Raw genomic sequence first — 26,555 nt, 5'->3', positions numbered from 1 at the left:
ATATTATTTATATTCTTTTTCTACAGAGAATAGAGAAACGTTTTAAGATAAAAATATTGAGATAAAATAGGAATATTTATTTTAGGTTCTATTTTATTCTATCTCCTCGATGTTCGATGCTGATAAAAAATTGTCACTATACATCGATGCAATAACAATTTCATTGATCATACCACATTATGTTCGATATAATACATATATATATATATATATATTATATTGAATATTGTATATGTATATATTGTATATATTGACATATATACAATATATACATATATATCAATTCGAGTTTGTTTTCTTCTTTCATTTTTTTTCTTTTTCTTTTGTCTTTTCCTTTCCTCCCCCTTTTATCGATAATATCTATTTATAATACAGATCCCGTTTTTACAAGAAGATATTCACAAATGCAAGTATATATATATAAATATATATATATATACAATATATATATATATATATATATATATATATATATATATATATATATATGTACAAGAGAAATATGTTGTTGCACTGTTCGAACGTCGATGGCGCGAGAGAGGTTTGCGATCGCGCACGGGCTATAAATGCGAAGGCTCCAACGAAAATCATCTCAGTCGCTGTTTGAGAGCGAAAAAGTGCCGGTTAAGTTCGATTCAAAACTGCTTCGTATTTCTTAACACGTGTTTTTCACGCCTGCGATTCACCAATTATTAATCAACTATATATATATATATATATATATATATATATATATATATATATATATACATATATATATATAGCAATATCTCTTTTCATTTTTATTGTTTCGTGTTCTATTGCCATTGAGAAGAAAAGATAAGAAGGAGAAAGGAAATAAAAAATAAAAAAAAGAAATAATAAATAAAAGAAAAAATAAGTTTGAATTTATAGCTTCGGAATGCTCGGATGTATATATATATATATATATATATATATATATATATATGTATATGTACATATATTGAACGTTTAATTGATACGTGCAGTCAATAAAAGAAACTCAAAGGATCTGAATAGATCTCTTTTATTATTGTCATGTCACTTTATTACAATCGATTGTAATACCTTTCGATCGTTAGACACATCATCACTAAGCATTAAAGCTTCTTGTACGATCGAAGAAATAGTGCGATAATATTTATTCGCCAGAGAGGTGCATCGAAAGCATTTTTCTATCTTTTTCTTTCCTTTCTTCCTTTCTTTTTTTCTTTGTTTTAACTTTTTTTTCTTTTTATCATTTCGTTGAATTTCGCGCCGTCACCGTTACATGCAAAAATAGTGTGAAATGTGTTTTATTCGCCGTTCAAGAAATTATTACTTTCCATTATTATCGCCCTTGTCGTTCCGAATCAACGGAGAGGAACATCTTTGATCGGCTAAGGTAAAATTCTAATAACAATAAGATAACACTAACGATATCTATTACTTTTTACTTTTTCTTTTTCTCTTTTTCTTTCCTTTTTATTTCCTCCTGTTGCCTTTACATTTTCAAAATAAATTTCTATTAAAAGAGAAACGATGCTTTCCTTTTTTTTTTTTTTTTTTTTTTTTTTTTTTTTTTTTTTCTTTTTTTAATCGTTTCAGTTCTTCCTATCATCAAAAAGAAATGTATTTTGACATTTGAAAAATCAGCCGATCGCTAATTTTCATTTCAATCGGTCAAAATAGTTCACGAAATTAATGCAGAACGTGAAAAAGTAAGTAAATTAGCGAATATGTAAATACTTCTTGTTATAAAATGTTCTTAATATATGTATATCAGAATGGCTTAGCGTATTGGCATTTTTCTGGAAAAACAGGAACGAAGGGAAATGTAGAATTACATTGGCACAAGGTTGCGCCGTTGTAATTTTTACGATCGTGAGTTCGATCACTATCGCAATTCTCTATTGCGACGAGAATTTCTGATTCGAGGAGAGTGAATTTCGCGATAGTTGTATTCTTGTTGTTTCACGATTTCAAGACGTTTGATAATAACAATTGAGAAATAAATTGAGAAATGGGGATGAGATATAGACCAGAGAGTGAAGAATCAATGTTGAACTATTTTCTTTTTCTTTTAAGTTTCTTTTTTTTTCGTTTCTTTTTATTTCCGACAAATTAAAGAGAAAAGATATGTATCACGCGATAGCAATCAAGTAAATATGTGAAAATTTTTTTCTTTCATTTGTTTCTTCTTCTTCTTCTTCTTCTCTTCCTTTTTATACTTCTTTTTATTCTTTTTATTTTATCATTCGTGTGACTTATGAAAAATTATTCGCAATTGTCAGTGAACTTAAAAGTGAGATACGTGCACTAGCATCGTACTAGAATCTTCTTCGTTCGGATCTACGGAAACTCTATAATTGTCTCATAGCATGCCATACTGGTAATTTGCAATATTGTCCCGGTGCTCTTTATTATAATCGGACGTTGATAATCATCTATCGGTACATTATCTGTTTTAATTATGTACGATAATTTAGGTTCGTTTCATCAAATTTTGTGATTTCTAACATTATCGTTCAAATTTATCAAAGAGAGATTTATCTTCTCTCTCTCTCTCTCTCTCTCTCTCTCTCTCTCTCCCCCTCTCTCTCTCTCTCTCTCTCTCTGTTTTATATCAAAAAAAAAAAAAAAAAAAGAAAAAAAAAATAAAGGATATTCTTTTCAAATGAAAAAGATTGGTGTTCGTCAATTGCGGAGAGATTAATAAAAAAAAAAAAAGATTACATAAAAAGATTTAGAGCAACGCCCAGTTACATCTAATGAGACGTGATTGGTCTGACTCTTTAATAACATTATTCAGCTTTGTATAATGGAAGGAGAGAAAAAAACGAGAGAAAAAAAGTGAAAAATAAAACTAAAAAAAGAATATTAAAAGAAGAAAAAAATTACAATAACAACAGCAACATCATCTCGTCGAACGGAGCACTGGGTTATTAATAAAATTTCGAAAGGAAATTTTTTTCTCTCTTTTTTTTTTTTTTTTTTTCTCCTTTTTTTTTTTTTTTTTTTTTTAATTTAAATATCAACGAACTTATTTCTTAATTTAAATAGCAATCGTAACCTTGCAAATCTCTTTTACATTTCAGCAAATATTTTGCGCTCGACAAGTTTTGGGCGTAACGATGATTCAACCGAAGATCTGGTGGAAGCTTATTTACTCAGAAGACAAGAAAGGTGTAAGGATCTTAATTATATAATGTAATCGATTCTTTTTATTCTTTTTTTTTTTCTATTTCTCATCATCATCATCATCATCATCATCATCATCATCATCATCATCATCATCATCATCATCATCATCATCATCCACGAAGTACTTAAGTTCGTTTATAATCGAATGATCGTTCGATAAACGTTATGCGAGAAACATAAAATGATAATTCCATTATCTGCAAGTAATATTACATAAAATGAAAGAGGTTGAAAAATATGTACTGTACGATATTAATTCTTTCTAAGATCGTCGTTCTTATTTTTTGTTTTTTTTTCATCTAACGTCCTTTTTTATTTATTACGATAGTATCGATGGAATTCGAAAAATTCAAAATTATTTGTCTTCAGACGATCTTTATACGGAAATGAAAGCACGCGTGCCGAGAATTCTTTGACGTGTTTGATTTAATGTGCCATTATGATAATTAGATACATTGTGTTATATCTTCCGAAGATTCTATATATATTTATATAATATACAATATAATATATATAATATATATATATATATATATATATGTATATATATGTACATAGATTACACGAACGAGGAAGTCATAACAAGATGGACATTTCTAAGTTAAAAGAAAAAGATTATTATCGTTCATAGAGAAAAAAAAAAATAAAAGAGAAAGAAATACCACGTTTGCTGTTGCATTCGTTGTTGCACAATAAGATAACAAAGGAAAGCAAAGGATCGCGATCTAGTCGTATAATCGTTGCGAGAGCAGCGCACGGATGTCCATTCACTTGTTCTTTTTCGCGAAAGAGATTCGATGACAACGATGACAACGACGACGACGACGACAATGACAATGATGAAGGAAAGATGCTTTCGCAAATACGTTTTTAAAATTTATGAAGACGATTGATTTGACCTTCTTTAATCGTTGAATCATTTCAATTCTTCTGTATATTGCTAGATTTTTATCTAAATTTTTTTTTTTTAACGGATACTCCTGTATCCCTCATATTTCAACTTTTTCTCTTTCTCTCTTTCTCTCTCTCTCTCTCTCTCTCTCTCTCTCTCTCTCTTTCTATCATTGCGACGACATAAAATTTTTGATAATCATAAAAAAAAAATAAAAAAATAAAAAAATAAAAAAATAAAAAAATAAAAAAATAAAAAAAGGAAAAGAAAGAAGAAAAAGAAAAAAAGAAGAAGTAGAGAAAAAGGAAAGAATTAGGAATCGATTAAAAATCTATTCGTGTATGTGCTTACATGTTTAGTTACAATTCTTTTTTTCTTTCTTTTGTATTTCTTTGCTGGTCGCATCAAAATGTAAAAAAGCAAGCGGTAATAATAAAAATGAGGAAATAGCAATAGACGAGTTTTATTATTTCGGAACACGTTCACGGAAGTTCCATCGAATTTCCGAACACGTGCGACTCGCTTAGATGTGATATCTTAATTGTTTAAGGATTACGGAAGTAGCTTGGAACATTTTTTATGATCAGTAGTAGTGATTTTGGTCTTCGTTCATTATGTATGTTTTTTCTTCTCTTTCTTTTTTTTTTTTTTTTTTTTGATTTCAAACGCACGTATCATTAGTCCGAGAGAAAGATTATTATTATTGATTGAAAGAAAATTGATCGAATTCCTCATGAGATTTAATTTGGTACCTCTCTTAGTCCGACTCCTATCCGTTGAACCAATCAGATTAGAAAATAATGCTTATTCAAAGAGCTTTTTCAAAACTGATAGAGTTCATTGGGTCATTAGAGTACGCAAGCCTCCTCACCCGGCAAAAGAAAAATGATGCCTTCGACAAGGTGGAGGTACCAGCGAGGAGGATTCCTTTCTAAGAAGTGTGTCCTTTGTTCTCACGTATCGCGATGAAATAGATTATTCTAGATTGTTCTCTCATATTCGTAATATAAGATATATCTGAGTAAAAAGAAAAATGAAAAACAAAAGACAACGTTGAAATATTACGATATATTATTTTCAATCGTTTATTATATCGAAATTAATGTAAAGCTGAATAAAAAAGAAAAAAAAATGATATTTATTAATGAAATTACGTTATAATATTATATATTATATATATATATATATATATATATATATATATATTGTATATTATATATATTAAATATATTATATATTAATAATATTGTATTTAATTATATTATAATATTGTCTCTCTCTTTTTTCCATAACGAAATAGTAATAATTATCAACGTTGTTATAAAAAATTCGACGTACATTAATTAAAACTATACTTATTAAATTTAAATTCGATTATATCGAAATTGAAATAGAGAAAATACAAAAATACGAAATTGAAACAGATGAAATAGAAAAAAATAATTATTCATTATTTGTCATATTAAACGCATTTATATACTCAAAACAGTCTAAGATGAATGACTATTTTCATTATTTTCAATATTTAATATTTCATAAATATCAATCGAATTATATTTATCAAATTTTCTATTATCGAACATACTCGGTTGTAATTTTGTACCTGTCTTCTTTCTTTTTTTTTTTTTTGTTTAATTTTTTGTTTTAAATTTGTTTTTTTCGTATAAATACATTTCCACGAGTTATTACAGATTCTCGCTGGCTTGGCCGCACACTCGGGACAGATATCAGTGGGATTGTCTCAAGGTTTCAGTGCAATTCTAATACCGAAGTTATTGGAATCAAAGTTTGCTGATCAATCAGAAACATCTTGGATCGCGTCGCTTGGTGCTGTCTCGAATCCAGTTGGTGCATTAGTCGCGGGTTTCTGTTCCGAATGTTTTGGAAGAAGATCGGCTATAGCATTGGCAACTTTACCGCATGCAACAGGATGGCTTTTAATAGCGTTCGCCAAAAATGTCCCGATGTTGTACGTTGGAAGATTCATCAGTGGAATCGGTACGGGCATGGCAAATGCACTGTATTTATATGTCAGCGAGGTAAATAAAAAAAGAAAAAAGAGAGAGAGAGAGAGAGAGGGAGAGAGAGAAATAAAAAAAAGATAATCGATTATTATTTCTTATGCAATGATCATTTTTGTCAACTTTATACGATTTTATCAGACAGCAGCTCAACATCAGAGAGCATGGTTAGCGAATTGTGGACCTATCTTGACCTCGTTGGGAGTGTTAATGGTGTACACGTTAGGTTCCTTGACAACGTGGCAAAAGTCTGCTGCAATCAGTATAGGTCCAGCAATATTATCTCTGGCATTGACGAGGTAAGGGTTTTTGGATTTTTTTTCCTTTTGTTTTTTTAACATCCATTGATATTGTACAATAAGAAGCAAATTTGTAAAGAGATAAGATTTATTTCATAGGATGTTACGTGAGACACCAGCCTGGCTAACAGCCAGAGGACGAATGGAAGAAGCAAAGGAATCTTTGTTGTGGCTTCGTGGTCCAGGTTTAAGCACAGACAACGAATTTCAAGAACTCTGCAATGCCAATGCAAAAAGGATGGAAGAAAGAGAGAGCCTTTTTAAAGCTTTCTACATGCCGAATGTTTGGAAACCATTCATTATACTTCTCTTATTCTTTGCTCTACAACAACTCTCGGGAATTTATATAATGTTGTTTTACGCTGTAAATGTTCTCGAGGATATTGGTGTTAGCGTAAATGAATACGCCGCGAGCGTTGGCATTGGTGTTATCAGACTATTTGCATCTATAATCGGTGCAATTTTAGCAAATAATATTGGTAGAAAAGCATTAGCTTTTACCAGTGGTTTTGGCATGGCCATATCAGCTATGAGCATTGCCTTGGCCTTTAGGTACACATAGGATACATTATTTATATTTTTTTTTCTACAGAAAATAGAAAAATGTTAAAATGAAAATATTGAGATATAATGGAAATATTTATTTCAGGTTCCAATTGCCATCTTGGGTATCTTTGATCTGTATGGGATGTCATGTTGCGTTATCTATGATCGGCTTTCTGACATTACCTTGGGTTATGACCTCGGAATTATACCCCCTTAGGTTTAGAGGACTCTTAGGTGGTATTACTACCAGTATAGCACAGATCTTAACCTTCGTTGCTATTAAGTTATATCCCGAGGTAAGTTTAAACGCCGGCATAGAGAACACAATGTGGATTTTCACTACGGCAGGTTTATTGGGAGCACTCTTTTCCGTTACCCTATTACCGGAGACCCGAGGTCAAAGCTTGGACGACATTGAGAACAAGTTTACGAATAATACGAAGGCCATTCCGAAGATCAATTCAAATATCAATGGTTCGAGAGGACTTTCGAGTATTTTCGTTCATACGCAACCTAAGAATATTATACTTCAAAGATTTACATCTATATCAGAGGAAAAGGATTCTAATCATACCGGTAATCGTTACACTTATGATAACTTTTGTTTCGACATGGATTATGATAACGTTGCCAGAGAATCTAAAGACGACGAAAGTCAGAAAAAGGATCATCATGTGACGACTAACGCCATTGCATTGGATCACGTTTATATTTGAATAATCATCAATTAAAAAAAAAACCAAATATAATTACGGATACAAGCTTGGAATGAAAGAAGCTCATTAATGTAAAGATTACTACTGCCAAGAATAGAAATTTTCTAAAATATTTTGTATATAAGAGATATATGTGTATCTATGTAAGTACAATGAACACATACACGCGCGAATACGCGCACACATTGCTGTAAATATTTTTACACCTTAAAACGATAATGTTTGTATTATTTGTTGTTGTTTGTTTATGTTACGTAAGTACATTAGATTTTATGAAAATTTATAAGATCGTTGTTTCTCTGTATATATTTATGTATAATAATAGTAATAGATAGAGTAAGATAAGATTATGATTCGCGGTTCAATATGTTAGATATGTCTTTTCTTTCCTTTTTAAGAAAAGACTTTCTTATTTTCGATTAATTATATTATATTATTAAATAAAATCAAATTATAATTATACTATAATTAACACTGATATATATGTATATATATATATATATATGTGTTATATAATATCGGTGTTATTATAGTATAATTAACGATGTACATAATTACGGAAATATAATAACGGAATTTATATTGTACAAAAGTAACAAGTATTAGAGACTACTTTATAATAAATACAAAGTATGTTATATTGAAAGAAACGATCAAAATGATCTTGTTCTCTTTTCTTTTCCTCGTTTAATTATTTACAGATCATTTAAAAGACGGTATTTAAGAAATTGAATATTTTCCTTGTCGTAAACTCATTCACTTATTCATTTTTGTTTTTTTATTTATCAGAATCAATAATTACAATATATGTAATTTTCTAGTTAAGCGACCACGCCATTTAATTATATACAATATAAATACGTAAATCAAATAAAATTCTTATATGACATCGTTATACACTACTTACATTTCTAATATTACTTTTTAAATGCACATTATAAAAAGAAGTATAAGTACGAGTGACAATAATGATAAGAAGAGCTAATTGATATTCTATTTAATTACTTTGTTTAATACACTATCGATAAAAGGTATTCTATGTGTTGATTAAAATCAGTGCCAAAAAAAAGAACAAACTGATACCAATAGAGGTACTATTGGAAGCATCTTTTCAATTCCTTAAATATAAACATGCATTTGTCGTTCCTAACTATTACATTTTAAGGTCCAATATTCATTATTAGGCAGTTTAAGCTTCACTATAAATGACTAAGAAAATAGCTGAATATTTACTCCTATATTATATTGTCCTATTATATATGTACATAGTAATCTGCATTGATGAGATAGTCCCATTAATATGAATGGACAAACATTTACAATAGGACCGAATGCGTTATAAAAAATTGCCTTTGAGATTCCGTCGATATATATATATATATATATATATATATATATATATATATATATATATATATATATATATATATCATAGTGAATGTTTTGTTCATTAATTTTAGTAACAAACATTTTTTATGAGATTCTAAAGAAAAAATAAATTTATTATTGTTTCAAAAAGTTTTTCTTAAAGGCACAGCAAATATACCATTGAAATTATTAGAATGATTCTTAGTACATATTTCTCATTTATTTTGGGATACTCTAGATAAATAAATTATATATTAGAAATATTTTTAATGATATAATAAAAATAAATTTGATTTATCTATTTGTAGAATCCTACATTCTGACTGTATTCTACGACCATGAGGTTCACTTCTCTGTTTTCTTTAAATAAAAAATAAAAAAAAAGTTGTTTATTTTATCTATTTTAGTAAATATAGGCGATAATACATGTACGAAATAATTATTATTTTACAATTTTTGACAAATTTTATTTCTTTTTTTTCGTTTTCTTTTTGATGCATCATCAATGTTTCCTTGATCTCAACAACACTGCCCTTGTTATGTCACTTGTAAATATACACGTTTGATAAGATATATATATATATAGAGTAATTATCATTTTTTTTTTTTTTTACTTGATAATTGATAATAATTTTATCTAAAAATTAGGAAAATATAATAACTACTTTAAAAAATATTTTCTTATTAGCCACATCTGGCACGTGATTAGCTTAATCTTAAACTAGCCGTTTCAAAATTCTTGAACTATTCAAACCATTTGACAATATAATTGCTTGGTTTTGCTCGTATAAAATGTTGTTTCGTAGGATATTTTAGAATTATTGTTTGTACAACGCATATAAATTAATTCCTATTAATGTTTGTTGTTTTTCTCATTAACAAAAATTTTATCGTTCAAATTTTAAGACATAATCATTGGTGTTTCTTTTGAAAAATTAAAGAGTATTTGTTTTTATCAATAGTTACTATTATTAACTATGTGTAAAATGAGTAGATTCAATGTTTCAATAGGGTAAATGCGGGTATTGTCATGATCATTATTTGTTTGAGACTAACTATCACATCGGTATTGCCTACTTTCAACAACTGGGGCGGGGTGAGGGAATTATTATGCAAAAATTGAAAAAAGCCAACAGCTTGCCCAAAGTAGTCTGGCAGTTTCAATGTCACCATGAATAGAACCAGCATTTATATCTTGATACGCTTGATGGTCTAAGCGTGTTACCTGCTGTCAGTAGAATTCTGAATCTGAACTGTGTTGTGAATCCCCACTTCTTCCATTCAAATAAACTTCTGACGTTTGTTGTATAGACGGTGAATGTTGAGTTGTTTCCCAATGTTGACCTAAACACACACACACACACAAAAAAAAAAAAAGAAAAAAAAAGAAAAGAAAAAAGTAAATTTGTTATATTTTGTTGATATGAAACTTCTTTTTAGATTTGTAAATTTACCATGAGCAGCAAGTATAGTAGCCAAACAACGAGCTACCGCTGGACTTGGAGCACATGCAAGTGCTGGAGTAAGACCCTCAGCATCTATAGCGATAACACTTGCTCCTAATTCAAGCAATTTTCGTGTTACCTATAACAGAATAAACCAATGTCATTATCTTTGTTTACATTATAATAATAAAAATTTATATTACAACGAAATCATTAATTTCAATAAACCTATATCCTTACCCTTACAAGACCATTTCTTGCTGCCAAGTGCAAGGGTGTTCTCTGTTGTTTGTTAGTCATATTAATTACTGCTACACGTTGTTGTTGCAATTGTTGAGCATTTTCTAAGCAACTAATTGAAGCAATCCAATCTAAAAGAAGTAAAGCAGCAGCGGAATGGCGTCTTTGACAAGCTAAGTGCAACGCTGTATTCTTATTGGCATCAACGGCACGAACATTCGCTTTCCACTCGAGTAACAGTTCTATTATTACAATAAGTTTTATTACCACAAATAATTGTTAAACAACTTTCTTTTGCTTTTATTTCTTTCTTTCAATTATTTTACAAACAATTACCGATTGCATTGCATTGTCCATTAACAGCAGCGCATAGAAGGGGTGTCCGACCGTAATGATCCAAATCCTCGAGTCCGGCCGACTCAGGTCCAACAGAACTTAAAATGAGTCGTGCACATTCAACCGATCCCGCACTAGTAGCGACGTGTAAAGGAAGTCGACCAGCTTGAGCATCTCTTAGAGCTGCAACTGTCTGTCCACCAAATTTATTTATTAATAAATCCAAGCAATGCGCTGAATTTTGATAAGCAGCACAATGGACAGCAGAGAAAGGATTACCTGAAAGTATAAAAATAATGTTTACATATATGTATATGTCATGTTATCAATAATTTATTGTTTCAAAGAAATATAATGCATACCCTCTAAAGAATCAATAACATTTTGTTCTAAGAGATATTCTACACAATTAGAATTTCCATTGTAACAAGCCCAATGAAGTACTATGCAACCTTGATCGTCTTTTAACGTCGCTGCCATTGGATCAGCGTTAATTAATGCAGCTAAAGCTTTCAATCTATCAATATAGATTATAATAAGCAAAAAAGAAAAAAAGAAGGAAGAAAAATACATGTTAGATATCTTAATTTCAATCAAAAGCTTACATATTTTTACCTTCCACATGCAGCAGCTAAATGCAATGGTGTTTTTCCATTTGTATCCTGTATAGCAACACGAGCCCCATGTGATAACAATAAATCTACTAATTCATGATCTCTCGCATTGACTACTGCCCGAAATAATGGTGTATGTTTATTCATATCGGGTAAATTGCAATCTGCATTATATTTCAAAAGTAAACTTGCACATTCTGTTCTACTGTTAGCTACAGCTAATGTTAAAGCTGTGCGTCGTTTTACATCGTAACGATTTATTACATTTATATCTTCTGTTCTTTCCAATAAAAGTTGTAAACATTTAATATGACCTGTAGCTGCTGCACAGTGTACTGGCGTACGTTTAGTAATAGAATCCTTCGAATAAAATAAATCGACGTTGCATACAAGTTATATAAGAGAAGTATAATCTAAAAGATATCATTCAAATATCTATATAATAAATTATTATGACTTACTTCAACTGAAACCGAAGCACCACAATTTAATAACATCTGAACACATTTTTCATGACCTTTATAAGATGCTAAATCTAATGGTGTTTTACCACTACCTTCTTTGATATTAGTATTTGGAAATAAAGGTAATAATAACCTCAATATTTCGCTATGACCATGATATGCCTATATGAGAAATGATTTTGTATTCTTTGATATTTAATGAAGTATTTTTTTTATCTTACCGCAAGATGTAATGGTGTGAGTAATGGTAATTGTGATTCCTTTTTGGCAGTAATTGAACCTGGTAATGTAGCTTGTAACAATGATTCTAATGCTGATTGATTACCAGCAGATACTGCATAATGTATAGCTGTAAATCCACGTTTATCACCTACTTGCGGATCTGCTCTATGCTTTAATAAGTATTGTACGCACCTATAGAATTAAAATAATACATAAAATAGAACTGAATATACTAATATTTCTCAATGATAAATAAAACAAACTACTAACTGTGCACAAGAATTTGCCGAACAATTTGTTGCTGCTGCAGCTAAATGAAGAGGAGTAGCACCATTCACATCTTGGGCATTAGAATCACTACCAAATCCAACCAAAGTAAAAACACAATAGTAGTGACCTTGACCAGCTGCTAAATGTAAAGCTAACTTATTTTCGTTATCGGTTAATCTAAAATTAGCTCCACTAGATAACAATAAGTCCAGACAAACTACAGAACCCTTTAATGCTGCCAAATGCAGCGGTGTTCTACCTCCTAAATCCTTTGAGTCTATAAGTTGACTATCAACTTGCAATAATTTTCTGCATACCTGTTATGAAGATAGGGTAAAGTATAAGTTAATTATATTGTCTAATTAAATAAAGACTCACTTCTATGTGACCCGCTAAACAACTGAGATGTAGAGGAGTACGTTGAGTTGTGTTACGGGCTGCAGGTGATGCTCCATATTCAAGTAATGTTGTGGTTAAGCACTCGTGACCAAACCTTTGTTTATAATTGAATTTAATTGAAAGTTAAATATTAATAAGTACAATTATTAATAAAATTCTAAGTATAATTATTAATGAAACATTAATTTAAAAAAGTTTTAAAGAAAAATCTTTTCTCATACCAAGCAGCAATGTGTAAGGCAGTATTTCCATTTTTGTCATTTATATCAGGTATAGCACCTGCATCTAGTAAACTTTTTGAACGAGTAAATCTTCCATGAATCGCAGTCATGTGTAATGGTGTGCGTCCATCTGCAGACTGAACATTTATTCTTAATCCTGCATGAAGTAACATTTCTAAGCAGTGAACACCATGTGTACTAGCAGCAGCAATATGAAGTGGTGTTTGACCTTGGTAATTTATAGTTTCTAAATTAACAAAATAGTATAAATTAATAACGTGGTATACGAGCAAAACAAGCACGAATGTAATATAATATAATTACATACCAATATTAACACCATTGGCAATGAGCTCTGAAACTGCATCTACATGTCCATTCAAACAAGCAATATGTAAAGGTGTATTGCCATATACATTTTTGGATTCTATATCTGCACCACCTTTAATTAAAGCATGCATGCATTCAACGTTCCCAGATGCAGCTGCTGCGTGTAATGGAGTATATAAATCCCGATCCTTAACACATGAAAAGAAAATTAAAAAAATAATGTAATTCTAATAAAAATATTCAAATACTTTGAAATAATGAAATGTAATTGAATTATTCGTTACTTTAACATCTACATCAGCTCCCTTTTCAATTAGTAATTTGACAATTTTATCATAACCCATATATGCTGCAAAATGCAAAGCTCTTCTGTCTTTTTTATCAGCTGCATTTACTACGCAACAAGCTTGAGTTAAACATTCTACCATTTCTAAATGACCATTATAAGCAGCATGATGTAGGCTTGTTCTTCCACCCCTATAAACGAATACAGAAGTATTAAATAAATTATTTTTACAAATGTACAATTAATTGAAAAATTTTAGGAGCAATACAAACCTGTCTGTTACATTTATATTTAACACATAAGGAATCATAAGTTCTACGCATTCTACAGCATTATTTGCAGCTGCAACATGTAAAGGTGTTTGCCAACTTCGATCTCTATTGTTTACATCTGCTTTATACCTTAACAATACATTTACTACAGAAGGTTTGCTTGAACAGCAAGCTCTGTGTAATGGTGTTAACCATTTTTTATCCTTAATATTAACTGATGCGCCATTTAATAATAAAGTTTCTATAATATTTTCATCTCCACTATAAAAATATTTACAAATTATATTATATTTTGGAAAGGATTAATTAATAGAAGTGCTATTAGAAATGATACATACGTATACGCTGCTGCATGCAAAAGAGAACGTTGTTCATGATCTAGCCAATTAATATCCTCTTGTCTTGATAATAATGCACGAACCTCTTCTACATCTCCATGAAATATTGCTTGCAATAAAGGAGGCTATAAATAAAGAAATTATATCCGTGATTTGTATATCTATCCATGATAGTATTTTATTAAATGAAATGTAATTAAATCAAAATTTTATTAAAAATTCGTTCACGTTGAGAGGTTAATTGGAAGAATATAAGAATTAAAAGTAAACAGCTGAGACGAATAAAACTTAATATTAAAATATCAGAACAGATGTAAATATCTAGAATTTAATTTTATAATAAATAAAGTTAAAAACTTGAAAGAAATATATATTTAATATATGACATATAAACCTAACCTATAAAGAATCCATGTAATATTAAAAGACATCAAAACGAATTGTAATAAATTGTGTTAAATTAAACAAAAAATAGAATTTACCCCGTCACGTAAATCATACACGTTCATGTTTAATCCTTTTTGAGTTTATACCGATACTAGAACGCTTATAAAATCATAGTCGCTGCATCGTAGACAAATGACATTATCCTGTGAGTCATACTAACGTCCATGCATACTTAAATATTATACATGTATGCTTTGAATATAATATGCAGTGTCTCGTCAATTTTTTTTTTTTTTTTTTTTTTATCGTTTTCTGAAATAAATAAAAATTTATATGAAGAATATTTTATCGATTTTTTATCGACTTAATTTAATATATTTTCTTATATTATCTCTTACCTTTATAAATACTTCAAATGAAATAAATCGATATATTTATAACAAACGTCCTCTAACAGCAAGGTATTACCGTTTGAAATGTATTTTTAAATTAGAAAAACCAATAACAAATATATATTTGATATCTGTTTCTTCTTATATTTATTCCTCTAATTTATAACATATTCGTAAGAAATTTATGTTACTTGCTGAGTAATTATCTGTATAAATAATCATAAGAGACATCACAGGCAGTGAAAGGATGAGGAATACTCCTCTTGTACTACTTTCTTAGATATTATTTTTCTTTTTCTTTTCTTTTCTTTTCTTTTTTTTTTTTTATAACACTTACAGTATTTGCAACGACTTTCTTCGTATGACGTATCATACAAAAAACATGCAAATTTATTTTCTATAATTTAAAGGATGAGCTTTTAAACAATATGAAGACAAAGGATAAACTATATATATTCTTTTTTCTTTTTAACAATCAACAAACTTCTGAACTTTTGTACATAAATTTTAAGTAAAATCGATAAATATTTGATTATTAAATAATTTCGATATCTTCAAAAATTTTATGGTTTTATCGATAAAATTCAAGAAAAATAATATTAATAATTGAGTGAACTTAATATCATACATATATAAATGAACTTGAAGGAATTTCATTGCGCAAAACAAAGAAACTTTTAATAATAGAATATTGTCTATTTAAAATCCGATTGAAAATCAACAGCACAATGTATTCTTTTATAATCATGTTGTTATTGTTATACTAATTTTAAATTCTATAAGATGGTATGTACATACAACTTGTACGCTCAGATGAATTTACATTGATAATTATTTTTTTATCTAGGTGCGCGTTATTACATTGCAATGCGTATGAACTTACTATTTATAAATATTTTTTTTTTTTTGCTTTTTCTACTTTTTTTTCTTTTTGATAAAATTTGTTTACAAATCGATCATGAAAAATTTTTAGTCCTTTTTTTTTTCTTTATTAGGTTTTTTTTTTCTTTTTTTTCTTCTTTATTTATAAAATCTTTAAAGAATTCATTATTATGAATTAGATTGAATCTGAAATTGAACTAAATTAAAATCATAAGAATTAAAGTCTAATGTAATTCGTTAAGAATCATTTGTCCGTGGAAATTAAATGAAAATTAATGAGGAATAAATGCAGATGTTATCGATTTCCTCATTTAATTGTGCTAAATGTAAAACAATCATAGATGATTCTCGTCGTAATCCACGCACGTCAAACGATTCCTATAATACATTCCAGATTATCGTTATAAATCCCGTTAATATGGCTTAATGTATTATGAAATATTCACGTGTCAACAATTTCAACATATTTTTTTTTTTTGTTTTCTCTCTATTTATTCGTGTTATAACGTTAAATTAAAAATCAGCGTCCCATCCAGAGAGATCATCGGGAGGCACTGGATCATTGTCTGGTGGGTACTCGTCGAAATTTGAAGTATCAATAGGAGCACGTATACGAGGTCTTATTGGTGGATCTAATGTACGTAGTCGTAGGCCTTCCCAATTGAAGCCGTCGAACCATCTAAAAAATAATAAAACGAACGAGATATAAAATTGGAATAAACATTTTTAATGGAACGAAACGTTTAATAATACAACGATATTTTTAAAATATTCAATCAAATGATCATTAATTAATTACTTGTGCTTTTGAATTTCGCTAATGCCTCCTTTCTGATGGCCGAGTCGTTCTGCCGGATTGTCTCTGCGAAGTATGAAAAAAATATTTCAATTGATCGTCAATCAATACGAATTGATATGCAACGAACATAATTATCGACGATTACCTGCAAAGTTTTTTAATCAGGACAGAAGCGTTACGTGTTATTATCTTCGGAAAGTCTATGGTATCGATGCCTTTTAAAATAATGTTATATGTTTTCATTGGATCAGAACCGGTGAATGGCGGCGCTCCAGTGAGAAGTTCAAATATAAGGACACCAAGGGACCAATAGTCGGCGCTTATGTCGTGGCCTCTATTGAGAATAACTTCCGGTGCGACATATTCCGGCGTACCGCAGAATGTCCATGTCTTTTTTCCATGATCCAATCTCTTGGCAAATCCAAAGTCCACAACTTTGACGTATCTTTAAAGAAAAAAAAAAAAAAAAAAAAAAAAAAAAAGTATTATTATGTTACAATTATTATATTATAATTTTTCTTTCTAATGATAATTAAATAGAGTTACACGAAGATACAATGTATATAACGTAAAATTTAAGTGAAAGTACTTTGACGATAATTTATTATTATAGATCTCCTGCGGATATACTTTATTTTATATTCATCATGTCTATAAATCATGACACCTTTACCATTTGACTTTCACTGGACGACGTGAGATACTTAAGAGAAGAGAGAGCAATCTATGACCGATAAACATATGGCATATATATATATATGTGTGTGTGTGTGTATATATTCTTACCCTTCGTTGTCCAATAGAAGATTTTCCGGCTTAAGATCACGATAAATAATATTTCGTGAATGTAAATAATCGAAAGCTTCGACGACGCAAGCAGTATAAAATCGTGTAGTGGGATCATCAAAATGTCCTCTATCTCTGAGAACAGTCCATAATTCTCCTCCTAGGCATACTTCCATTAACATATACAAATATTTGTCGTCTTTAAATGTTTTGTATAACTTGACAATAAAGTCACAATTAGTTTCATTCATGATACGTTTTTCCGACATTATATGTTGTTGCTGTCTCGTTTCGACTATCTGTGCCTTTTTCATCTGTTTTAATGAAAATGCTTGAGAACTATCATCACCAATTTGAACTAATTCGACACGGCCAAAGCCACCAACACCGAGGGTAGCAATTCGTCGTAGATGGTGCAATTGAACGTGTCGGAACTCCTCGTCCAATCTAAATAATTGCATATAAATTAAATATTATATATATATATATATATATATATATATATATAATTGATATATTATCTACGTTATTATCGTCATAAAAATTAACTTTTAATGGGTTGTTTAGTTTCGAGTTTAAAAATACATTTGACACTTACTACTATTCATCGTACGTTTTATTTTTGTATCCAAAATGCAAGCGTGAAATAAAAATTATAACAGCATTATCATAAAAATTGCAATTAAATGATTAAAATCGAAGGATATTCTTTTTTCTTCTTCTTCTTCTTCTTCTTCTTTTCATTTTTTCTTTCTTTCTTTTTTTTAAATAGCATAAACAAAAACGTAGGATGAAAAAATATCGATACTGACCTTCGTCGTTCCACGAGTTCATCTTCGTATGTCTTCCGTATCTCGTCCAAAGGAGAAATTAATTGATTGAAAGTTTCACGATCTATGACTAAACAAGTGACACCATCGACATCGTTTGCGATGATGTTAGCAGTCCTCAGGTCGTCACTGTATATATATCGAAACACGTGTTAAGAAAGTGTTCAAGATTATAAAGATTTTATGTGTATGTGTGTATCTATGTGTGTGTGTATGTACTTTATTTAATAAACATAAAAAAAGATTTATCAAATGCGTGTTTACCCTTGCAAAGCTTTTTCACCGAAGAAATCACCTCGGCGTAATGTTCTAATAAATTTGTCTTCTATTGAATCCTTTTGCTTCATAGTAACACGTACTTGACCTTTACTAATAATAAAGAAGGTATCACCTCTGGCACCTTGTCTAACTATATAATCGCCATTGTTATAGGTAGTCTACAAAAAAAAAAAAAAAAAAAAAAAAAAAAAAAAAAAAAAAAAAAAAAAAAATAAAAAAAGGAAAAAAAAATAAAAAAAAAAAAAAAAAAAAAAAAAAAAAAAAACATAAAAAAAGAAAGAAGAAATAAAATTAATAATCTAATCATTTTAAAACTATAACACAAATTTTTAATCGCTAGAAAGTACTTACTTCCTCTAAAACGTCAGTGATTTTTGTTAAAGCTTCGTCAGGTAAATTCTTGAAAATAGGTACGCTGAAAAAAAAAAAAAAAAAAAAAAAAAAAAAAAAAAAAAAAACAAAAAGAAAAAAAAAACAAAAATAAAAAAATAAAAAAAAAAACGTAAGTTCTTATTTCATTTTCCTTTGGAAAAACGCATTGAAGATATTTGAAGAAAAAAAAAAAAAAAAAAAAAAGAAAAAAAAAATAAATAAATCAAAAAGTATGTTACCTCTTTAAGAAATCGGTATATTCCGCTTGTTTTGTGAGGCCTGTCCTCATCATAATAGTTTGAAAACTTTGTCGGTCTATGGCCCATAGTCTACAATCAACCGCAGCAGTTATTGTTGCTGTCCTTTTGCAATTGTAAAGAATTGCTAATTCACCAAGAACCTTGCCTGGCGTCAAATTGCTTAGGTACTTGCCGTCTCTCGATACTTCAACTTTACCCTCTGCAATAAAAAAACGTGACAAGACACTTCTTCATTATAAGGCGGAAAGATTTTTGCGAATATATTTTTTTTTTTTTTTTTTTTTTTTTTTTTTTTTTTTTTTTTTTAATCGATACAATCAATAGAAAATAAGTATATACATATATAAATAATAACGAGAGAAATTAATTATTACCGTTGTTCTTATAAATTCTTTAACGTCGTGAAAATAAAGGAAAAGAAAATAATCGAAAAGAAAGAATAAAAAAAAAAAGAAAAAAAAAAGGAAAGAAAAGAAAGAAATAACCTAAGATACGAAAGGAGTTCGTTGATTTCTTTTCAATCTGCATGCGAGTCTAACAACTTTTAAAGTAAAAGTCGAAAGTCTAGTGACATTTCAAATTGAATGTATTAAATTTATTTTGACGATCGTATGACTTGAAATTTTTTGTATATCGTTCGAGATATCATTGACAATAATTCGTTCAATCTGATTAGGCAAAATGCTACGTAATGCGAAATGTTCGTCAATTTTTTGTTTTGTTTTTTCTCTCTTTTCTTTTTCTTTTTTCTTTTTTTGTAATTAAACTCGTACACAAATCTTCGTGCTGGTAGGGGATAATTTCTTTTTTTTTTTTTTTCTTTTTTTTAATTATTTATTTTATTTATTTTTTAAATACATTTAAGACCGGAAAAACGAGCAATCATATCTTTCAGGGGCAATCTTTATAATTAACAATGGGCTCATTCAAGAACGCATCCGGTAACCTGGCTGACTTTCTGCTTAGATACTGTATATATATATATATAACGGAAATCCATCATATTATATGTGATGAAATGCGAGCTATTAAGCGAACAATTAACTAATTTGTACTATTATGATATATTGAATTTGAAATACAATATATCAAGAGATATTTTCGACCTTACTTAATCATTAATACCTACGTTATATGTTTATACTTATCGTTGTAAAAAAAAAAAAAAAAACAAAAAAAATGTTTTCAAGGAAAATTAATATCCTAACAAAACTGATATCAATTTGCGATTTCTCAATGATGATACTGATTAGATCTTAACTTGTGGTCTTAAGGCGAGGCCCGATGTAATGTATATATATTTAAAAATCTTAAAAAGATATTTATATTGAATTAAATTCTTTTCGAATTAAATTCTTTTTAAATTAAATTTTTTCGGTGATTATCTTATAGATATATTTGTTACGATGTGTTAAAATACTTCTTTACATAGTAGTTCTCTTTATTTTTTTATTTTTTCTACTTTTAATTAATTAATTTTTTTTTTTTTTTTTTTTTTTTTTTTTTTTTTTTTTTATTAAATCTATAATAAAACTTACATTTTTATATCGTAATATTTAGATTGACCCGATTTCATACGATATATAATCGTTGTATAATAACTGGTCAATATATAAAATCTATAACGTTTCCGTGAGTTATAAAACGACCGGAAAGACCACTCTCGATATCCTTTTAGTAGTTAATAATTATACCGTGATACTTATAGCCTTGTCTAACTAAGAAAACTTGGAGTTTATAAATGAGTCATTGAAAACGCGTTAGTAACGTTCGGGTTTTACTTTCACTTATCGAAAATTCAATGGCCACGCTCGACGACCTTCTTGCTTTTCGAGCTCGAAAATATCATCGGTTACGAATTGAGCGTAAATTCGTAATAAACGGTTTATTGATTCGTTAAGATTGATGCTAAGATCCCGTAAGTTCGATCGATTTAAATGCTAAAACGTAATTAATGTAATTGATCTACGTAATTTAACTTTCTTCGTTTTTATTTAATTGATTACATGGATAGATATAATTTAATTTTTTCATTTTTCGCAAATTATTATCGAATATCAAGATCTTCGTACGATTTGAAAATAAAAAGACAAATGATGCAGTAAACATTTATTAAACATTCATATAAATTACGTGCATGTATTATTAATTAAAAAAAAAAATAAATAAATATATATATATATATATATATATATATATATATATATAAACAGAAAAGAAAACAAAAAACAATAAATATAACACTTACTGTTTTATTTGTTTGTAAATTTCATTTTATTTATTCATTATAAATAAATATCCATTATGAATGAATATATAATAGATATTAATAATACATATATGTATTATTAATTTTTTAAAAATATAAAAAATAAGAAATAAAAGGACAGTAAAAATTAACATATAAGAATATTAAAATATTTTGAAATTGAAATATAATTGTAAAATCGGAGTGATTCGAAGATCAAAAATTAAAAAAAGAAAAAAAAATTCTATTCCAATATTTTAATAATTTGCAAGAAAAGTTTAACGTTAAAAGTTTAAAGTTTAAAGTTAAAAGTTTAAGTTCGTTAAGAAAGTTTAATTTTATATATTTTACATAGCTATAATGTATAACTCGAGTTTCGATCTTGAAACTCGAATGAAAGATTTGAATAACTACGAAGACAAAATAAAAAGAAAAGTAACAAATAAATAAAGACTCGATATTACGCTATCTTCCGTCATGGATCTCGTAAGAAATATAACGAAAAATATTTTATTTCTTAGAAGGAGAGATCAGGGAAGTCGTACCGAATGATTGAAGCGTCGAGAGGTACATAAACGTTTTTTACTTGACGATAACAAGAAACTTTATCGTTTTACTCGTTTCACGGATGTTGGAACGACGTTTGTTTTGCGAAAGATACGGATTCTCCTCCTGTGAAGTGAGTCTTGTCTCTCGCAAAATTATATGATATTTCACGCATTACGTTGACGAAAAAGAATGATGATAACGTTAATGAAAAAAGGAGCAAAAGGGGAAGAAAGTGAAGATAAAGATGTGAATGAGATGAAGGAAAATAATAAAATAAATCGATCGTATATCGTGATTTGCATGTTATTTCATATGAGGATAAAAAAAAAAAAAGAAAAAAAAAACAAATAAAGATGATTGGCACATTTTTTTAGATTAACCAAGAAAAAATAATTTAAAGAAAAAAAACAAAAAAAAAAACAAAAATAAAAAAATAAAAAAAGAAAATAGAACAGAATATAATTATATAACGTGAAAAGATCTTTTTAATTTATACCTAATAAATATTAATCTTAATCATTAAAAATTAATGAAGAATATGAACTTTTATAATAAATCTTTATAATCTAACATAAACTTTATAATTAACTAAATAATTATTTATTTTTAAATAAATAAAATATTATTTATTTAATATATTTAATATATTTAAAATATTTTTTATTTTTAAATAAATAAAATATTATTTATTTAAAAATAAAAAACAAATAATGATATATATATATATATATATATATATATATATATGAGTTCAAAATTATACATAGTATTATGGAGACAGAAAGAGAGAGACAAAAGAGGAAGGAACTAAGCTCGAATGAACGATCACATTTGAGATACGATTTTGAATCGGTTGATACGATATGCATGTTAGTGAGATACGCGTCCGATGAAAAAAATTAATTAGAAGGAGAAAGACAAAGAGATAGACAGACAAATACACAGACAGATAGATAGATAGATAGATAGATAGATAGATAGATAGATAGATAGATTGATAGAGAGAAAAAGAGAGAATGAAAAAGAAATAAAGAGAGAAAGAGAAAGAAAGGAACACTGTCGATGACTGCATTCATTGTCCAAGCGAATGTTGTGCTTTCACTTCCTCGCATATAGTATATAGAAACTAAAGTCCAAGATATAGTCACGTTATAAGTCCTCGACCGGTTTCCAATCGATTTGAAAATATTCCCTTTTTTTTTTTTTTAATTTTTATTCTATTCTTTTTTCTATCCATCTTTTTTCATCATCTTAGAATCCTCGATCATCATCATCACTATCATTATCTTCATATTTGAACTATACGTATTTACGTATATGTATTAGGTCGACCGGAAAGTAATGTCGTTTCTATGCATGTCGATATTTGATTGTTAAAAATTGTTAAAAATTTTATTCGTTTGAATTTAATTTAAGAAAGCGACATTACTTTTCGATCCTTCTAATATTAATATGTAATAATAAATTTACTGTATGAAACGAAGTTTCTTTTTTTTTTATTTCACTTTTTTATTTACTTTACTTAACGAAAGAAATAACGTTATAACAATAATATGGATTATCCCATTTAAATTTAATTTGTAATAGATGACACTATAGAAAGAAATGAGCCCGTTAATAAAAGTAATTCATTGTCTGTTAAATTTAAAAAGAGAAAAAAATAAAATAATGATATCGAATTAATCCTTGATTCTATTTCATCGTTAAGGAGATCTTAATTATACCGTAAATAGTCAATGTCGTCAACTAAATGGCGAATTAGGAAATTATCATGAATTAGGTGTAACGAGCATTTTTTTTCGCAATAATAATTACGAATTAAGTCGAGAAGAACGTCTAACGTAGATCGTTAAAGAGGATGAGTTTATAGTCTTATATAATATTACGAACCTTCGACAATGATTTTTTCATATACATATATATATATATATATATATATATATATATATATATATATATATATATATATATATATTCACGATCACTCTACAAATAATAATCGTCGTGGATCTTTTTATTCTTTTTTTTATTTTTGTATTTATTTATTTTTATCTTCTTTTTTTTTTTTTTTTTTTTTTTTTTATTCGAAATTATACAGTAATTATTAATTTAATCATACATCAAAATTTATTTAGTTAATTTATTTACATTACGTCAATCGTAACAAATATTTTTCATCTAGAAGATATTGATCTTTTCTGAAAGAATAAATTTCTTAAATAATAATAATAATAATAATAATAATAATAATAATAATAATAATAATAATAATAATAATAATAATAATAACAATAATAATAAAAAGATAAAAAAGAAAATATTCTCACGGATAAAAGATACTATTGCCGCAGTTGGCTTTACATAATACAGTAGGAGTATGATATCGCCAAGTAAACAAAATTTTGTCGAGATATCTTTATCTTTCGAGTATATCACTCGTGGTACTCGTGTTGCGAACGATGCACTTCTTCTTTATATGTTTGTAAAGTACAAAGAGCTTGTCGGAAAAATAAAGAAAAAAAGAGAGAGAGAGAGAGAGAGAAAGACAGAGAGATAGAGAAAGAGAGAAAGAGAGAAAGAGAGAGAGAGAGAGAGAGAGAGAGAGAGAGAGAACAAGGAGAGATAAATTCATCTTGATGTTGGATATTAACTATATGAAATAAGTTATATAATTTTATATCATCAAAATATTTAAATTATAATTTTACATTAACAAAATGCTTAAATTATAATTTTATAGTAACAAAATACTTAAGTATTTACATAGTTAAAATTTTTTTAATGTAATTAAACAAAAGGAAATATTTTTTGATCTTGATTAAAAAAAATAAAATTCATTTGAATTCGAAAAAAAATATCTAATAATTGCTAATACAAATATAGACCAATTAGGATTATAAATCCAATTATATAGTTTGATTTAAATAAATTATAATTAGTACTCGATATGATTTTTTCTTTTTTTTTTTTTTTTTTTTTTACATACGAATACGTAAAAACTTAATTAATATCATTAACCTCGTAAATTGTTATTTTTTTTTTCATTTCGAAGTTTTATAAACATATTTCTTTTTTAACATTCATAGATACACGCAACAAATATAATAATACAATATTTAAATATTAGATATGATGATTAAATAAGTACGATCATTTAAAGGCTTAGAGAATGATTTGGTACGAAAAAGAAAAAAAAAAAAAAAAAAAAAAAAAGAAAAAAAAAGAAAGAAAGAAAAAGAATAATAAAAAAAAAAGTGTAAAAAAAGAAATGTAAATTAAAAAAAGAGAAAAAAAGTACATCGAAACAGAAAGTGAAGTTAAAGATAGTATTCAAGAAAGAGTGCATATAATAGACATAGAGAGAAAGGAAGGGATTCGAGAAGATATTACTTAGATGGGATGTGCCTAGCAGGGTAGCCATTCGTTTGCCTACTTATCCTATATCTCGTTTCGTAACTTTCTGACACGATTATACCGCGACCGCCACCGTGATCTCGGTTTGCGCACTTGTCCCAGTTTTAATACCGCTTCTCGTCGTCTCTTGCGAAACAGGGATTCTCATTTCGTCCAGGAAGCAAGCCAAGAACAAAGCAGAGCTCGAAAGTTCTTCGTTAGAGAGTTCACATTTGGATTATATTATTAAAAAAAGAAAGAAATGAAAAAAAAAAAAGAAAATCAATTTTTCGTGGCTCTTTCCTGTTTGATTTTTTTCTTTTATATATTTATTTGATTTGATTTGATTTGATTTGATTTGATTTGATTTGATTTTATTTATTTATTTTTTTTTCTTATTTTTATATAATAAAATCATACGAAAATTCTTCAAATATTTCTAAATATTAGAAATATTATGATTACAATTGATTTCGATTTTCAGGAAAATTATATGTTTATTTGTTTGTTTGTTTGTTTATTTGTTCGTTTGTTTTGTAAATTTTAAAAACGATGAAATATATTATAGCTTTAAATTATTAAGGTATATATAAATTAATTATAACTCTTTATTGTACAATTACTAAATTCTCGATATCTTGATCGTTAACGTTTAATATTTAGATTAATATTAAATAACGTATATCTGTGAGTGTTAAAAAGATATATTCATAAATTTACGAAATGAAATAAATAGCGAATTGAAAAAGGAAATAATATCAATTAAGTTCTTTTATTCGTATAATTACTGTTTTTTTTTTTCTTTTCTTTTAAGTACTCCTGAACTCGTACACGTATACACGTATACATATATATGTTTTTTTTTTATATCTACATACATAAATTTCATATCTAGAGTGTATTCATATGTGTTTAA

The 26,555-nt window shown here is 27.9% G+C and overlaps 3 protein-coding genes across 5 annotated transcripts in view; 1 reads left to right on the top strand and 2 right to left on the bottom strand.

The window, feature by feature from the left end:
- The first annotated feature begins 598 nt into the window (after positions 1-598).
- LOC124951311 (facilitated trehalose transporter Tret1-like) lies at positions 599-7,860 on the top strand. The gene is made up of 7 exons (XM_047499538.1): positions 599-623; positions 1,283-1,384; positions 3,078-3,167; positions 5,767-6,114; positions 6,238-6,395; positions 6,495-6,947; positions 7,045-7,860. Exons 3-7 carry the CDS (start codon positions 3,114-3,116, stop codon positions 7,655-7,657), a joined length of 1,626 nt encoding a protein of 541 aa, XP_047355494.1. The 5' UTR covers positions 599-623; positions 1,283-1,384; positions 3,078-3,113; the 3' UTR covers positions 7,658-7,860.
- A 1,730-nt stretch (positions 7,861-9,590) lies between these two features.
- Positions 9,591-15,492, bottom strand: LOC124951309 (serine/threonine-protein phosphatase 6 regulatory ankyrin repeat subunit A-like). The gene is made up of 17 exons (XM_047499533.1): positions 15,248-15,492; positions 14,945-15,161; positions 14,463-14,587; positions 14,125-14,385; positions 13,851-14,043; positions 13,565-13,754; positions 13,237-13,483; positions 12,995-13,109; positions 12,617-12,933; positions 12,346-12,538; positions 12,122-12,286; positions 11,662-12,020; positions 11,409-11,563; positions 11,047-11,325; positions 10,711-10,952; positions 10,480-10,609; positions 9,591-10,369 (listed from the first exon to the last, which is right to left on the bottom strand). The coding sequence occupies exons 2-17, from the start codon at positions 14,969-14,971 to the stop codon at positions 10,257-10,259; spliced, it is 3,111 nt and encodes a 1,036-aa protein (XP_047355489.1). The 5' UTR covers positions 14,972-15,161; positions 15,248-15,492; the 3' UTR covers positions 9,591-10,256.
- A 186-nt stretch (positions 15,493-15,678) lies between these two features.
- Positions 15,679-26,555, bottom strand: part of LOC124951310 (cGMP-dependent protein kinase, isozyme 2 forms cD4/T1/T3A/T3B) — a 52,513-nt gene continuing 41,636 nt past the window's right edge. For all 3 annotated transcript variants that reach the window (XM_047499534.1, XM_047499537.1, XM_047499536.1), the window contains 8 exons: positions 19,429-19,648; positions 19,169-19,232; positions 18,803-18,975; positions 18,521-18,667; positions 17,709-18,155; positions 17,068-17,367; positions 16,923-16,985; positions 15,679-16,802 (listed from right to left, as the gene is read on the bottom strand). In XM_047499534.1, the coding sequence (XP_047355490.1) occupies positions 16,637-16,802; positions 16,923-16,985; positions 17,068-17,367; positions 17,709-18,155; positions 18,521-18,667; positions 18,803-18,975; positions 19,169-19,232; positions 19,429-19,648 (1,580 nt within the window). In that variant the 3' untranslated portion in view covers positions 15,679-16,636. The remainder of the gene's footprint in view (positions 16,803-16,922; positions 16,986-17,067; positions 17,368-17,708; positions 18,156-18,520; positions 18,668-18,802; positions 18,976-19,168; positions 19,233-19,428; positions 19,649-26,555) is intronic.

The sequence above is a fragment of the Vespa velutina genome, chromosome 8, assembly GCF_912470025.1.
Source record: "Vespa velutina chromosome 8, iVesVel2.1, whole genome shotgun sequence".
Classification (NCBI taxonomy): Eukaryota; Metazoa; Arthropoda; class Insecta; order Hymenoptera; family Vespidae; genus Vespa; species Vespa velutina.
Note: the sequence above shows the minus strand (reverse complement) of the source record. Positions and strands in the feature narration are given on the sequence as shown.

Excerpts from the sequence above, each read along its gene's own strand:
- LOC124951309 (XM_047499533.1), bottom strand. The coding sequence starts at position 14,971 with ATGAACGTGTATGATTTACGTGACGGG. Across the intron at positions 14,386-14,462 it reads TTGCATGCAGCAGCGTATAC|TGGAGATGAAAATATTATAG; the intron begins GTATGTATCATT and ends ATATTTTTATAG. Across the intron at positions 13,110-13,236 it reads GCCTTACACATTGCTGCTTG|GTTTGGTCACGAGTGCTTAA; the intron begins GTATGAGAAAAG and ends TTATAAACAAAG.
- LOC124951311 (XM_047499538.1), top strand. The coding sequence starts at position 3,114 with ATGATTCAACCGAAGATCTGGTGGAAGCTTATTTACTCAGAAGACAAG. Across the intron at positions 6,396-6,494 it reads TTATCTCTGGCATTGACGAG|GATGTTACGTGAGACACCAG; the intron begins GTAAGGGTTTTT and ends TTTATTTCATAG. Across the intron at positions 6,948-7,044 it reads AGCATTGCCTTGGCCTTTAG|GTTCCAATTGCCATCTTGGG; the intron begins GTACACATAGGA and ends TATTTATTTCAG.